We start from the raw sequence: 16,705 nt of genomic DNA on the forward strand, positions 1-16,705 counted from the left end.
CACTTATTTAGAGAACAAAGTAAAAAAGAAATATGCCAAATACGTATCTTAGTTTTAGATCTTCCCAAGAAATTTGTCGAAATATGATTGGACGACAATTTCCCACAATCCGTCATGCAACATGTCTGCGCCCATGAGGGCATGCGGAATATTGGAAAACAAGAAAACAAGAAAACTAGAGGACAACTGGCCACGTTACAATCCGTATTTCGAGTTTAGAGTGAATTTATACTCAAAATAAGAAGCCACGCCATGTCTCTCTTCGCTGTCAATCGGTAAGATTTCAGAGCCCCTTGTCGTTTTGCGGTTTTAATTACGCTGAATGGGTCGATCGTTGTCAGTACGGGTACTATAGGATGCCCCTTACCTCAGCCCAGGTACATTGCTGCAAAAAGAAACCTACCCTTGCCCAAAGCAGTATTTTAATATTTACTGTGCCATGGCACGCAAAAACTCGGCTACATTTCCCCTTATTTTAATTGTACTTTATATTTTCCATTAGATCTAATAATAAAAACAAAGTCATATCAGCTTAACACTTTTAATTCAACAATTTTATTATTTTACTTTGCTGGGTGTTTCAGGTTTATGGGAGATGATGAAGATGAAGAATACCAGGAGACTTCAGGCAAAGCCCAGGACATTCTAGCTCGACTACAGGCTCAGGCCGAGGCAAGACGAAGGAGTAAAACCTTGGAGAATGAAGATGTTAGTGCAAAGGGAAAGCGGAAACATAAAGTTAGTGAAACACAAGAAGAAGACAACGTGGTAACGAAAAAGAAGAAGAAGAAAAAGGACAAAGTCAGGAAAAATTCTGAGAGTGATGTAGATGAAACAGACTCAGTTACAAAACATAAAAAGAAAAAGAAGAAAAATAAAGTGAAAGAATTATCTGACGAGGAAGATGATAATAAGCTGACAATAACAAAGAAACACAAAAAGAAAAAGAAAAGATTGAGTAAGGAAGAAAATGATAGTGATTCTGATGTGTCAGTGAGTAAACTGGAGGCTGTGACCATGGTAACAAAGAAGGACAAGACTACAGACCAGGATGAGGATACAGATGGTGAAGAGGACAAACAGGAGACAAAAGAAGCTGATTCTGTTACCATGGTAACATTGGGTGAAGGAGGGCAAGAAATTGGAGGATTCACTGTACTTGGAGATTTCAAGAAGAAACAGAAAGAACAAGTAGGTTCATTTGGGGTGGGTTGGTTAGACTGAGATCCTGGTCAAAGTCAGACGAAGTCCTTAAGCATTATGAGTATGACCATATACAGTTGAAGCTGTCTAAACCAGCATCTGCCCAATCTGGCAAGTTGTCAATACCAGCATAAAATCTCAGTCCCTTTTGTGGCTTGTACATTTATTATCAGCTCTACAATCAGGCACATTGTCTAGACTGGATTATTTCTTCATTTTCGACGAGTGCCAGTTTAGAGAGCTTCCACTGTATTAAACATCAATAAGAAGTTGAAAATTCATCATACACCTACAGTGTTCTCTGTCTCCACCTCTAGTCTAGCCATGCATTGATACAGATGGCTGAAGATCATGCTTGTTTTGTTACACATATCATATCTGTTAAAAATGGTTGCAGGTACTGAGAGTATTGCCTGACTGGCTGGCTAGTCCTGATGTCATTAGTGCAGACTTGCGACACAAGCGTCTTCCAATCAACGAGATGGATGGCCTTGATCCACACCTGGTTGAGAGGCTAGCTGAGAACAAAATATCACATTTCTTCCCAGGTAACTGAGACATAACAACACTTTCTATATTTTCTATATTCATATATTTTTTCAATGCTCATACTGTTGATCACATTATTATTTGGTCCAGACTCAGTTATTTGCAGACTGGAATATTACTGAATGCAACGTAAAACTAATCTCACTTACTCATAATGCAGTGATTAAATCCGTAAATGTCCATTAACTAACTATAGAATTATTCTGGTATCTCAGTGCAGATGCAGGTCATTCCGCAAGTCCTTGAGGTCATCAAACATGGCTGGCTAGTGGGGTCAGGTGGATACAGACCAAATGACATCTGTGTGTCAGCACCAACAGGTAGCGGGAAGACACTGGCCTTTGTGCTCCCTATTATTCAGGTAGGTGCTGTGTTATGCTTCAGCAATATACATGATGTACAAATGGTGCTCTTTTGTGGACTGTTTATCTGTATTCTTTGAGGGTAGATATGCTTCAAGTCAAAAAAAACCCTCTGACCTCAGCCAATATTCTCTTGCAGATTATGGTGTCTGTAATGTTTCTTCAAACAGATTTACAGGGCCCCCATATTGTCCATCTTTCAAAGGCAAGAGAGTTCACTGACTGTGAATGTTGCATTGTCAATCATTGTCAATTGTGTATCAATACAAATTAATTATTGTTGATAGACATGTCATGAGACCCTTGGGCCAATGTGCCAGTACTGAACTTCCAATCATTAATACTTTACCAAGGCCCTGAAACCAAGAGTGGTCCGTAGAGTACGGGCTGTGGTGGTGCTGCCAGTCAAGGATCTGGCTGTCCAGGTTTACAAGGTGTTCCAGTCCTATGTCCAAGGCACAGATCTCAAGGTAGGCTGTAGAGACAGAGTGTTGGCCATAATTGGTGCAGTCTGTACAAAACATGGAGGGATATACCAAAACAACTGAATGATTGTTGGTGGATTGTAAATGGGTAAGTGTGTAAGCCCCATGGTTCAAGCGTTGGTGTGTCCTGCTGAAGGCCCGGGTTCGTTTCCCCTCATGGCTACAATGTGTGTCCTCCACCAGGACCATGTTGATGAAATATTGCTGAAGGCAGCGTAAACCCATACTTATTCACTCACTAAGACATAAGGAGGGTGTGGATGAATCCATTGGTAATTGCTCAGATGTACACTCCAGATATGCTTACATCCTGAACCATCTAAAGCATGACATCTGAGCCTTCAGCTTATTTACATGTTGTTTGTGACAGGTGGGGCTGGCTGTTGGTCAGAAGACTCTGGTCAGTGAACAACAGACTCTTGTCATGAAAAAGTAAGTACAGTGATGGCAAAGTTATTAGCACAACATCCATGAGTAATTATATATGAAACATGCCAACACAGCATACATAGTCATGTTGTGTCCTAGTTTCTGATTTTTTTTAAAGAATGCTTTGTGTTTCTCGTTGAAGAAGTGGTGGACCACATCACAAAGTGGGTATCCCTTCGTATATTGTATTCTCTGATGAGCAACCGATCGGCCTTTCACTTCCCACAGAGCTTACCTGTCGTATCTTCCTACGAACCTCTGTTCTAATGTGCCCATATTTCCTGCTTCTCCCCTAGTGAGAAAATAGCAGTACAAATTCTTTCTATCCAGCAAGAACACATGTTACATCAGCGTAGATCCAACTTGACTTATGCAAACTAATGCGAGGCCATAATTAGTTGATGTGACACACAAGACATTTAATGGCTACCTTGTCCATTGTCAATGATGGGGAAGGAGATGCCATTGATCTGCCATTACATGGCTGAGTTTTGTTCAGAAGAGATGTTTGTGTCTCACAATAACATGCAGCTTTATCATCCAGATTGCGTGGTCACATCAGCTTAGTGGATATCGTCGTGGCAACACCTGGACGACTAGTGGACCACATCACAAACACGGAAGGCTTTGATCTGTCTCAGTTGAGATTTTTGGTAGGTTGGATTTCTAAAAACCAAACCAATCATTGTCTGCAAATTGTGTTCCTGAAGCCTTAGAACTTGATGTACGTGGATTTCATAATTGGCAGATTAGTAGATACTGATGTGTGGTTTAAGGTATGGAGCAACATTAACAGAAATAGAAATACATTATTTCAGGAACTATATTTTAGATATTTCAAGGGAATTAGAGTGATTAAGAAGTGACGGAGATACCTGAATATGCTTTATTTGCCAAACTTGGCATTACTGCAGTTATCTGTGAAAGAAAATATTTAGATTTAGATCAGTCATGAAGAGACTACAAGTAAACAACAATTGAGACACAATGTCTCAGTTTGAGACATAGCTCAATACACTGGACAATTTGAACCATGTCATGGAGTTTTATCATCTTTGGCTAGGGATCGTTCATTATCTATTGTTATTTGTTGTGATGATGTTTATGGAGAAGCATGTACAATGGGAATGACAGCCCCAAATTGCTACCTCCCTAGATCAAAATGTGATCAAAATGTGATCAAAACAGATCAAAATCATCACCCCCATACCGGTAGTTAAAATATGCTTTTTATCACATTCTGTGATTGATTAACTGAATGGCAGACAAGATCATATTCAAATCGATATCAGTTTTGAAAACATGTCTCATGTACAGGTGATCGATGAAGCTGATCGTATGATGGATGAAATAAAGCAGGACTGGTTAAGCATACTGGAAGGTGCAGTCTACAACCAAACTGGCCACCAACAAGGGTCCATCTTGAGGGAAGTCCCAGGACCATTGACAGTTGCAAAGTAAGGATGTCAAGATGAGTTAATACAATGGATGTTACTGGGTAAAGGTTTCAGTTTATGCTGATCTTGAAAAGAATGGTAGGAAAGAGCAAACTGACACAGCAGCAGTCTGAACAAAACACACGTGATCTCTATATATTCCCTTATATCAGTATGATCGGTATATTTGATAGTGTTATAAGCCTGTGCTAAAGACAAGTATGGGAGTTATAACAGTTGTGGTACCATTGCATTATAGAGTCAAAGGGCCCCTTTGCACAGAGATGTCCTAGTGGTACTCAGACTGAAGAGAGTCAGGGCTTAGATTATTTCAAAGCTGTCTCAATGCTTAGACAGTCATAACTCAGTGTTAATATGTGGCACATAAGACTGTATTAACGCTAAGAGAACTTCAAAAAGCCAGACACAGAGCACTAAGATGGCTTTACAAGCAGGCCCTGTTACAAAAAGCAGGCATCGTACTGCAGTGATCATAAGTCTGTGAAACAGGGATTCTTCATCATCTTGACCCTAAGATTGTTTCATGGAATACTGGCCAAGACAGACTAGATACCAAAAAAAAAGGATGTTATGTTTGTGACCAGGGCTTCCTTTCACAAAGCTGTAAGCTAAACTTACTGCAGTGTTAAAGAGTGGGAGTTAAGGTCAACCTTGTTAAAGTTTGCTTTTCGAAAAGAACCCCTGATGTTAAATAAATAATTTTCTGTCCTACTGCAATGTACAATCTGTCCATTTACTTCCTTTTCTACCTATCAGTTGAAAAAGTAATTTCATTCTGATTTCTTTTCAGTTGTTCAAGACTGCAGATTCCTGTAAGTACATAACAGCATTGCTAGTTCAACATTTTGTCAGAAGTCTTGAATGTTTTTTTTTCATTTATGTATTTAATTTATATCTACTACTACTTTGTATAATCGATCTGGCAAAATCTGGACCTGTCATGTTATGTCTCCTTCATTGTGCTAATTCTTCCAAGATGTAGTAGTTGTTCTTAAGATGGTAGAGGGGAAAGTAAAAGGTTAAGCTAATTATCAGCCATAGCAAACTTGATTAAAAACCTCTAGAACAGGACAGATGTTTGCTTCTGTCAGGCCAATATAATTAGCACGTGAGACAAAAACCTATAATAAACATAAGGTACACCACTAGAGTGACTGAACAGCAATCAAAAACAATGGCAACATCTAGACAGCATTTAGGCCTTAGAATGGGTACAGGACATAGGATCTCTTGTTGAAGTGCCCTCTGTTGTCAATGTTCCAGCTGCAGAAGTTGTTGTTTTCGGCGACGCTGTCTCAGAACCCAGAGAAACTGCAGCACTTAAAACTGTTCCAGCCTCGATTGTTTACCTCAGTTGTCAAGGTAACACTGGATGAGGAAAAGAGGATTGGTCGAGCTCTCACAGGAGTTGAAGAACAGGACAGAGGTAACAGACACCAGATCAAGAAGGACACGTCTGAGGGTTCAGTAGATACATGTACTGTAAAATGTACATATTATGTACAACTTATGTAAAAGTATACTGCCCATGTGTGTGTTTTAAACAATATTGTCCTTTCTATCGAAAGTTTGTTGTATATTGTTGTGATGAAGTACTAAATATGTCAGATACGGATTCTCCAATATTTTTACTTCAACAGATGAGAAAAAAACATCTGACATGGCAGACAGTCGAGGAGAGTTTATTGGAAAGTTCACCACTCCAACAGGATTGACAGTAAGATTGTTACACACATCAGTGTCTGAATATATAGATGAAAGCCAATGCTTGTTCTAAAATTTCTGTTCATTTGGTACAGCGTCCACATTCGGCATATTACTAGTCTTTTGTCCATTAGTCTTGGATTGATGTGATGCTATGAGTAAGTCAAAGGTTGTCTTACCCGGAGTCGTGGCCCTAGGTTCATGGGTTGTGCTGGGGGATTGGTCACAGTAGTCCCTGGTGATTTGTTACCATGGGTTTATTGGTTTGTCTGATGTTGATTATTTAGTGTTGATGTTGATTATTTAATGTGGTCTTGATGGGTATTTCTGAGTGGATAGGTTAGCCTTGACTGGCCCTTTATTTTTTGTGATGGGGTAGGCCAAGTTTAATACAGTCTGTGTGGCTGATGGATTACCCTCAGCTGACACGGTAGTCTAGGATGTCATTCCACAAACCAGTCAAAGCATAAGACACCTGTAGTTCACAAACTTGAAACATAATTATGACCTTCACAGCACTATTATCAGTCTGTGGAGCATAACCCAAGACTAGCTTATCAAAAGGGCTGGCCAATGCGTTGTCTTAATGAATGGGTTGTGCTGTCAACTGACTGGAGAGTCATTTTTTGATGAGGTAATCAGATGGTTGTGTCATCCATTTACTTTTCTCTGCATGGAAATGTTTTTGTCAATGTTTTCATCATTTCTTAAAATTGGCATATGTTTCTTTCAACCCTCTACCTGACAATAAAAGACCTACAGCCTCACTTTCTGCTGACCTTGACCTTGTGTTACAGGAGTACTACCTGCGTGTGTCCGGGGCAGAGAAGCCTCTTGTAATCCTCCACTTCCTGCACCAGCTTAAGTTCCGCCATGTGCTGTGTTTCACCAACTCACGTGAAGCCACACACAGGTCAGTCTTTTATGAACTTCACAGCACAAGTAATTTGGGGGGCAGTGGGGTAGTCTAATGGTAAAAGGATCCAATTGTAAGGCTGAAGTTCAAATCCCCACATGGGTACAATGAGTAAAACCCATTCGGGTGTCCCTTTTCATGACATCATTTGAGAAATTAGGTGGAGTAATTTACTATATTCGTCTGGCAACACACCATTTTTGACCACACACCACCACATGTCTGGAATATTGTTGAATACACCAATAAGCGCAAGTCACTCACCACTAACCACACTAACAACATAAGCCATAGCCAGAAAATAAAGTAAGTGCAAACATATGACAGTCTGTATGATTGCTTGGACATACATGTATTGGAAAAATACCCAACTACAAATATAAAACATTATTACAACCAAAATACTGGTGCTTGTCCTAAAAATGGTTACATCATGTCTATCAGGTTATACCTGCTGGTGAAGGAGTTTGGTGGCATATGTGTTCAAGAATACTCCTCCAGTCTCTCGGCCAACAAAAGGAACAGGATCATCAACGACTTCTCTGCCAATAAGGTGGACCTGTAAGTCATCATCAGACCAGTCTAAGTAAACTTAGTCTCTGTGTATTTCGTTACACTCCACCACTGAGTCTAACAAAACCTAGTAGAAGGTCGCCTCAGGTAACCATTGAGCGACAAATGGCCGTCCAATTAAACACAGGACAGTTTAATAGATTTAACCAATCAGACAACGGCCACTATTTAGGGATTGTAGGGACTTTCAAAATATTCAAGTCACTGACACAGATCTCTCCACAAACAAAAGTCTACATATAACACAGTTATTTGACGTGCAGTATATACGCGTTGGGGTTTCTGTTGACATGGTTACCATTAGCTAATATTTCCGCAAGATAACATCCTTAAATATTGCCAAAAACACTATTTTCAGCTAATGTGTACACTCCGTTGTAATGGTTGTACGTATGCATCACCCAGAAGCTAGCGTACACTAAATAGCAATCAGAATCGTTCAGATACAAACCTTTTCGAGATAAAAAGTTCAGAAGGTATGTGCAAATGTCCACTTTCGCAATTTGGTTAGCTGTGTTCTGATTGGTCAGTCTCAACGGTTACCTGACGCGACCTCCTCCCATAAGGTTTTGTTAGACTCAGTAGTGGAGTGTAACGAAAAGTACTGAGGATAAGTGTACTTAGACTGTCATCAGACCTGCTTATGTTCACAGTTCCAGGAGTAGTTTTCCACTAAATCAGTATTTAAGTAATAAGAATGATGAAACCGCTTTCCTTTGAAGCAGGGGGAGTGGTTAAAGCATTCACTCACCACACTGAAGACCCAGATTCAGTTCCCACATGGTACATTGTATGAAGCCAATACCTGGTGGCCCATTTCTGGAGGCCTAGAACCATCCTCACTCACTCCAATGATGCTTGATAATATGGCAAGTTTCTTAAGTACTGATGTATTTTGACTTATCAGTACAATATTCGTTACATATGTTTGGCTTTGTTGAGAAACCCAAGTTACATCTGTGCTCTGAAGTTTAAGGCATCTAGAATGCACATCGCTTTTTACTTTCTAAAATCTGACAACGGTAGTTTGGTCCTCCGAATGGCTTGTGGTTTATACTTAGTATATCCTGGGTCTAAGCAGAGATCATCCATAATATGGCTTAAAATCAGATAGGGACAATGGTGACCATCATGACAACACTCCAAGGAATCTGGTTTGTGTCAGTAATACAACAAGCTTTTGATGTGTTATCTGTTTACCTATCAATACTTTCTTCGTCTTAATGAGCTGGATGGATGTAACAATAACATGACTTCTGCTGAGTCTATCTCCAATGTGAGAATGTTTGTGTCCGATAGGCTGATCTGCTCTGATGCAATGGCTCGGGGAATGGATGTAGAAAATGTCAAGTATGTCATCTCATACGACACAACAACACACATCAAGACGTACATACACCGAGTTGGTCGCACTGCTCGGGCCGGCAAAGTGGGAACCGCCTTGACCTTCCTGGAGAACAAGGAGGTAAGAGGTCAGAACTGCTTAATTAGGGCACAAGGGTAGATTTGGGTCTATATTTTCAAAGCTCACTTAGCGCTAAGATAGTCTTACGTTAATGATAATGTATGGTACTTATGGCTATCTTAGCGCTAGGAGAGCTTCGAAAATCTAGGCCCTGTTGCTTAATAATCTATGCTATTTATAACCATCAGCCAAACTGGATTAAACGGTATGACTGCGTCATGTGGATTGTTGTACTTGCTGTTTGTCACTGGCTTGGGAGGGCCAGACTCAGATGCACCTAAAGTAATCATCAACATTGAATCTGAAAATTCAGTGGGGTGGTGGGGTAGCCTAGTGGTTAAAGCGTTCGCTCATCAATCTAAAGATCCCAGGGTTCAATTCCCCACATGGGTACAGTGTGTGAAGCCTATTTCTGGTGTCCCCAACATGATATTGCTAAAAGCGACTTAAAACTAAATTCACTCAATAATTCAGCTACCCTATACCTCAGTGGAATGTACCAGCAGAACATGATTTTACCTGCTTTAAGAAAATAAACACCTTAAACATTTCTTGGTCATGAAAATTGTTTCTTCCAAATTTCAATCTCTGAGTGAAACAAAATGAAAACTGATTTCATATGATGGTATATCTAAATGTAAACAGGAAGAAACTTTTGGTAACATATTATTGGTATGATGAAAGTTCGATGTGTGTCTGCAGGTGTATCACTTCAAGAAGATGGTGCAGGAAGCAGGGAAGACCAACATCAAGGAAATGGAGATAGACAAGGAGGCGTTATCTCCCTTGGTGAAACAATTCCAGGGGGCACTGAAGAAACTGCCACACCTTCTTATGGTAAGAATGGTGCTTAGAATTAGATGTTTTAACGGATGTGAAAGAATTCAGTGTTGTAATTTTTCCTTGGATGGATACTTTAACATACTTAAAGACAATCTTTATAGAAATAACATCAAATATTGCTGAAAATCTGGGTTCCTCATTTCATTTGCAGAATGGTATGGTTTATCAAAAATGCACATTAATGATTGAAATTTGTTACAAATGAAAATCTCCTTATCAACATCATGATTTATATACATCTTCATCTTAACTTTAGGAAGAGAAACGGAAGAAGAAACAGAAGGGTTGAGTGACGAGACGTTAATCAGTGGTGAGAAATTTACTGTGATACAGTCATCAAAGTCTTTTCGTCACGCTGAGGACCCAGGTTCAATTCCCCAATCAGTGGTGAGAAATTTACTGTGATACAGTCATCAAAGTCTTTTCGTCACGCTGAGGACCCAGGTTCAATTCCCCAATCAGTGGTGAGAAATTTACTGTGATACAGTCATCAAAGTCTTTTCGTCACACTGACCCACCTGGGTACACTGTGTGAAGCCCATTTTGGGTGTCCCCAGATGTGATATTGCTGGAATATTGCGTAAAAGACAGCAAAAACTCATGACAATACAATGTACAAGCTCTTTACATGTGGAACACCTCAAACTTTAGGACAAAAGTATTTACGTGTACCTTAGAATACTATCAATTACTTGGAAAGTATGCAATCAACTGTATGCATTTACCTTGCCATGAAAATCTGGGTTCGAACTGATCCATGCTTGTCAAAAGACACAACTGACAGGATCTGGTGGTTAGGCTCGTTCACTTGGTTTACATATGTCATCATATCCAAGTTGCACCGATTGGTGCCCATGCTTTTGATCCCTGGATTATCTGGTCCTGACTGTTCACAATGATGACCAACATGCAGCTGGAATATTGCTAAGTGTGACTTAAAACTATAAAGACTCACGCTGATTTAGAGACTAGTGAGAAAGTTCAGTGTGTATGAATGTCAATTCATTTATTAACTTGCCTTAAAATCTTACATTGTACTATCTAGAGTCTGCAACACAACACAGCAACAATATTTTCAAAACTTTATGATCATACACATATATTGTATATCATACTGTATTTAAATGGCAGCTCCAGAAATCTGCATTTTGCTCACCATCAATGTTGTTTGTGCTATGTACAAAATGTTTTGTACACTTGATGTAAATATCTTGTTTGTATATAAACAATTTGCATGTAAATAAAAAATATAAGACTTGTAATACCATGCCTTTGTTGGGTTTTCAACTTACCTCATTATATTTTAAATATCTTAGTATATATATTTCCTGTTACTTTGGTTTGGTTTTCCATATCAGACAAGTACCCTGTCCAATGAGAAGAATATTTACAAGTTTCCTGAAATCCATGGGCACTGAGACATAGCTTCATGTACTCGAACCCACATTCGTTGGTTTCTGGCATGCCTTGTGAGTGAGTTTAATTTTTCGCCGCACTTGGCAATATTCCAGCCATATGGCGGGGGTCTGTAAATAATCAAGTCTGGACCAGACAATCCAGTGACCAACAACATGAGCATCGGTCTGCAAAATTGGGAATCAATGACATGTGTCAACGAAGTCAGGGAGTCTGACTACCTGATCTCGTTAGTCTCCTCTTACAACAAGCAGTCAACTTTCATGGCAAGCATGTGTTGCTGAAGGCATATTCTACCACCAGGACCTTCACGGGTTGGCATGCCTAGGAGACGAACATTGCTAAGTGCATTATCTCAAGGCCAGGCCTAATTGTGCTACCCAAACCACCATCACATTGATTATAATCCATGGTGGTCAAAAGTTGACGAGCACATGATGAGTGAATATACACACAAAAGGACTAACATACAATGCAGATGGCTGAAAACAAAGTACTAGCCTCAGACTGTCTCGGCCAGTAATGTACACCACAAACAGCTGGGATGCATGACTACTTTCTCTGCCATGTGCACTGGTAGTGGAACACATCGCACCTCCAGTATTTTGTCAAACATGTTCCAAGGGCCTTTTCTTCACCCATAATAAAGAACAGAGGTTTTTCACAAGAGGTGAAAACGTCCTAAACATTCAAGGCCTTTGATTGGAAATTTTATCAGATTATAAGACATCAAGAATCTTGAAGACCAATCTCCAATCCGCCCTTTGTCACTTCATTCACTAATCTAGAATCTGTGACCCAGCCATTATTCTCACAACTTGACACTCAGCATGACACTGTCTGTGTGAGGTCATCGCCGCCTCTTCTTAGGAAACTTCACAGGACGAAGGTAAGGATTATCTATAGTGTCTGAGTCAACTGAATCTTGTGAAAGTAGCTGTGAGAAGGACGTGGAATCTACTGGCGTGTCTGTCTGTGTGTCAGGGCCAGACTGACCGTCCCTAGCCTCTCTCTGGCGTTTAGATACAGCTTGTTGCGTCTCCACTGGCTCCTGAGCATCCAAATCCTGATCCTTGGGAAGGAGAGCATTTAGATATGCCCGGGGGGATGGTTTCACTGCAATCACTGGAATACAGACAGACACAGGAATCATTTAAAAAACCCAATTGACAGGTAACGTAACACATTGTTCTTTGTATGCAGGTGGTTATTTACTGATCTACAAAAATACAAAACTGAATCGTGTAACCCAGAAAACAGTCTTTAAATATTAACAAGCCACACAGCATACAAAATCACAAGATCAACACTATTGCAGCATTGGAAACAAAGCATAACAGTATTGCGATCATTCTCATAACCGTTACCAAAAAACTAAGGCATGTCTTGAATGATACAATAAAGCAGCTATCTTTCCTCACAATAAAAAGGCAAGTTCTCTTTAAGAATTTTCTTGAAACTGACTTACATGGGTAGGCTGTCATATCATCTGAAAATAAGCTCTGTGTCTCTCCTGTCTTGGCAATAAACCGTGTGAGTGCTCTCTCCACGTCTCGCTTCTGTGATGCAGCTTTTTCTCTGATCAGCTGGTATTCATTGCTTGGCTGTTTGTGTGTCTGGAAATTTTAAAATAGGAACTTTTGGTTAAGGGACATTCTTCTCATGATCCATGCAAAATGGAAACTAAACATCATGGCATTTTACTAATTCTGCAGATCCTACCAATAAATAAATAAAGTGGAGAAAACAAAATAAATTCATTTAAATTTTGATATCAAAGATACAATAGAAAATGTCATATACAATTTGTGGATGATAAAAAATCAAAACACTCCAGTGTTTACCAGAGTTCGGATATATGTGTGCGGATCAGGAAATGGAGGCAGAAAGTCTGGAATGTGAGATGGATGTGCCTTCTTTTCTCCCGTCTGCAGAGTGGGTAATGTAGGACTAGGGGTACTTGGTGTGGCTGAAAAGACAAAACAGCGTGATGAGTCATGTCTATAATTACTTTATCAATACATGTATTTCAGTTTAGTCATTAACTGTCAGCTTCAAGAAGGAGGAAAACCCTAAGTGATGCAGATCAAGGATGATTTCCACTCTGGTGAAACTCATTAATAAGGAGGTGACATACCAACAATCATTAAAGTTTGGGCAGAGCACCCTGACTGCTGGTCAAGATGCTGGTACAGTTCGCCATGACAGTTAGAAATGTTTACTCTGTAGTCTGACCTCCATTCTCTACCCACAGAGGTTACTTGTCATATCTTCCTACGAACCTCCATTTTAATACGGCTGTTTCATGGTGCGAGTGTTCAAGATGCGTGACTGATTGCCATCTGATTTAGTTGTGCAATCAGCAACGTTCTTTCAAAAGTAATCATGCATAAGGCCTCGGTAATTTCCTTATGCATCAGGAAAACTAGAACCTCTTCCCCAACACAAGGAGCAAATGTTTATTCCAGACACAGCACATCCATTAAATGGCGATTCAATGGCGTCTCTATCGCCCTCGTTGACAACAAACAAGCTAGCTATTAAACTTATGTGTCATATCAACACAAGTCGCCAACTGTACCATGTACCATGCGTTCTGATTGGATAGAAAGAAGGGAGATACTTTGAGTTGCGATTATTTGCTACTAGGGGATTTTAAGAGAACCAACAAATATTGCCATTTTAGAACAGAGGTTCGTAGGAAGATATGACAAGTAACCTCTGTGGGAAGAGAATGTCTGACCCCTGAAGTAAAGTAGTTTTCTTGCAGATGATAACAGATCCTGAACATGGGGTAACTATAGCTTTATCTCATTTGGGGCTTTTGCCTTACAGAAAGGGCTGGGTTGAAGGGAAATTAATGTGGTTCAAGGACTGTGAGACACACACTACTTGGCCACCAGGGACCCGTTTCACAAAACTCTCATAAGAATGAGGTCTCGTAAGTTTTCTCGTAGCCATTGTACCTCCTATACTGTAACACAGGAGCTATGGATGCTACGAGAAAAGTTACGAGATCTTAGGCTTACGAGAGTTTCGTGAAACGGGCTCCTGGACTCTTACTATCAACATAGGAATTTGATTACAAAAAATACTTACGTGGAATGAAGATAGATTTGTTGAACCTCTTGGCATGGGCAGGAATTGCATCTACTTTCACACCTGAAGACATCAAAGCGAATCTAAAGCTGATTATGATCAATAAATATAATTTTTATTATCCACTGTATTTATTCAAAAAGATAATATTAGTACATAATAGTAATCTATGTGATATCATATGCTTCAGACTCTGATTTCACAGTTAATGAACACAGTATGAATCCATCAAAAATGAAAGAATTACCCATATCAACCAAGGCCATGACGACATCACTGAGCATCGACTCAGTTCTCCCAGCCAGTTCTGTGTATCCTCTTGCACTGCGCCCAAGCTCTGTCAAAACTTTGAAAAAGAAAGGTGTTTATCTAATCATGCTAATGTTGATAATCAGGAAAATATATGACACAGGCATTATAACTAATTCATGTACATCGTCTGTTATTCATATGACAAGTGGTCACAAGACAAAGCCATCAAGTTAAGAAGAAGTGGTTATAGTTATAAGGAACACTTACTGATTTCGTTGCTCTTTCAGATATAGCATATGCTGCTGGGGACTTATTCTCAACCTACTCTCTTCATTATTAACAAGAGAGGTACCACTGATAAGCAAATGCATAAAATATGGGACTTCAAGAGGCTCACGAGATCAGTGAAACCAGAGTTTTTAATTTACTCTGTAAATAAAAAGCCTGATTCAAACAAAAACACATACAACTCTGTAACATCTCTCGCAGAGTTTCGACAGCCATGTCTTCAGCTTCTCCAAATCCAACTTCGTAACAAAGCGCTGCCACAGCAACCTTTACTGCCTTCCGCCGTGAACTGGCATGAGTGTCAGCTTCCAATGACATCTTAAAATGAACTAAAATGTATGTTGTCCGAGCTAAAGAGACAAACTAAGATTGTTTAATCCTGCGATCAATCCCAAAAGCCGCCATTACAGTTTACAGCGCCATCTATAAATCAATACTTCAAAGGGATGTAACTCTAAATATCTAACATTATACCTTTAGTTTGATATTCAAGATTGCTTGTCGGAATTGCAGCTCGAAAGCTTGTGGCAAATATGCTAACCAGTTCTCTCTATCATCACAAAGAATCCCTAAAGCATTTCATAATTGTTCATCTAGCTTTTCAGTGAAACGATATATAGTTGTTTGTGTCAGTAGAAAACACGTACGCACGTGTTATCCGCATGTTCTGTACGTGGAACGCAAGCAATATTGTTGCAGGGGTGAGTCAATAAGAATTGACAAGCTGCGTGTGTATTATCAAAATTACTAATACATATTACACTACGTAGTTGTTTGAATTTAATATATAAATGATCACCCTAAACGGTCACAGGTGCGATAGTTAAATCACAAGTAGATAATTAAATACATGACAGAAAACAAAGAGTATATGAGTTGTGAGTAGCACCGGGAAATGTCTATATACGCATTTTAAGTAGTTGAGCAGTACTTTCCTAAAACAAATAATAAAAAGAAAACACTGTTTTCGCGACATTCCATTATAAAAAAAACAGCGTCTTACTCAACACTACATACGAATTACCAGTCAAATCATGCTTTCACGCGTACATACATTCAAAACGGGTCTAGGACAATTCCCACCCGGACAAACAACACCCGGACAATTCCCACCTAGGGCAATTCCCACCGAGGACAATCACCACCCCAAAATATAAGTAGCATGAAGAACATAGTTCAATTTTAACATTTATTCACTGTGACATATGTACCGCATGAAACAAACGTGAACTATTACCTTCTTCTTGACATGCTTTGGTATCAGTTTTACTGTTCCTATTTAATACATAGCAAATGATAGCATTCAAGTAAGGAAGCACTATTTTGTGACATACATAAGGTTACTCTAACTTTAAATGATATTTCCATGTTTGCATGATATTACTGGGTGGCGATTGAGCGCTTAAACTACTGTGCTACCTACCGCCTCTCAAGAGAAGGAGTCCAGTCAAACCTACATCGTGACCATTGAGTTATGTCCCTTAGTGCGGTGCAGCAGTTCAATAATTATCATCGATAGCAACACTTACATCACAGTCAAATATGTTCTAGCAATGTTGTTTTTAAACAAATTGCACTTAATTTGCACCAAGTCAACAGACTCCACAAAGTCACGTAAACACAAGAAGCCATAAATGAAAGTGTGATATTCTCTTCAAGCAGCA

At 39.5% G+C, this 16,705-nt stretch overlaps 2 protein-coding genes across 2 annotated transcripts; one reads left to right on the forward strand and one right to left on the reverse strand.

Annotated features, from left to right (window-relative positions):
• Nucleotides 1-88: 88 nt before the first annotated feature.
• LOC137261277 (ATP-dependent RNA helicase DDX51-like) lies at nt 89-11,248 on the forward strand. Its single transcript, XM_067798997.1, has 16 exons — nt 89-275; nt 585-1,191; nt 1,601-1,751; nt 1,968-2,113; nt 2,468-2,584; nt 2,970-3,031; nt 3,573-3,681; nt 4,346-4,485; nt 5,276-5,297; nt 5,749-5,911; nt 6,126-6,202; nt 6,987-7,102; nt 7,550-7,666; nt 8,978-9,143; nt 9,846-9,980; nt 10,243-11,248. Exons 1-16 carry the CDS (start codon nt 253-255, stop codon nt 10,273-10,275), a joined length of 2,184 nt encoding a protein of 727 aa, XP_067655098.1. The 5' UTR covers nt 89-252; the 3' UTR covers nt 10,276-11,248.
• Nucleotides 10,594-15,491, reverse strand: LOC137261278 (transcription initiation factor TFIID subunit 8-like). The gene is made up of 6 exons (XM_067798998.1): nt 15,221-15,491; nt 14,749-14,847; nt 14,502-14,564; nt 13,247-13,371; nt 12,871-13,018; nt 10,594-12,527 (listed from the first exon to the last, which is right to left on the reverse strand). Exons 1-6 carry the CDS (start codon nt 15,357-15,359, stop codon nt 12,253-12,255), a joined length of 849 nt encoding a protein of 282 aa, XP_067655099.1. The 5' UTR covers nt 15,360-15,491; the 3' UTR covers nt 10,594-12,252.
• Nucleotides 15,492-16,705: the final 1,214 nt, after the last annotated feature.

The sequence above is a fragment of the Haliotis asinina genome, chromosome 14 (genome assembly GCF_037392515.1).
Source record: "Haliotis asinina isolate JCU_RB_2024 chromosome 14, JCU_Hal_asi_v2, whole genome shotgun sequence".
In the NCBI taxonomy this organism is placed as follows: Eukaryota; Metazoa; Mollusca; class Gastropoda; order Lepetellida; family Haliotidae; genus Haliotis; species Haliotis asinina.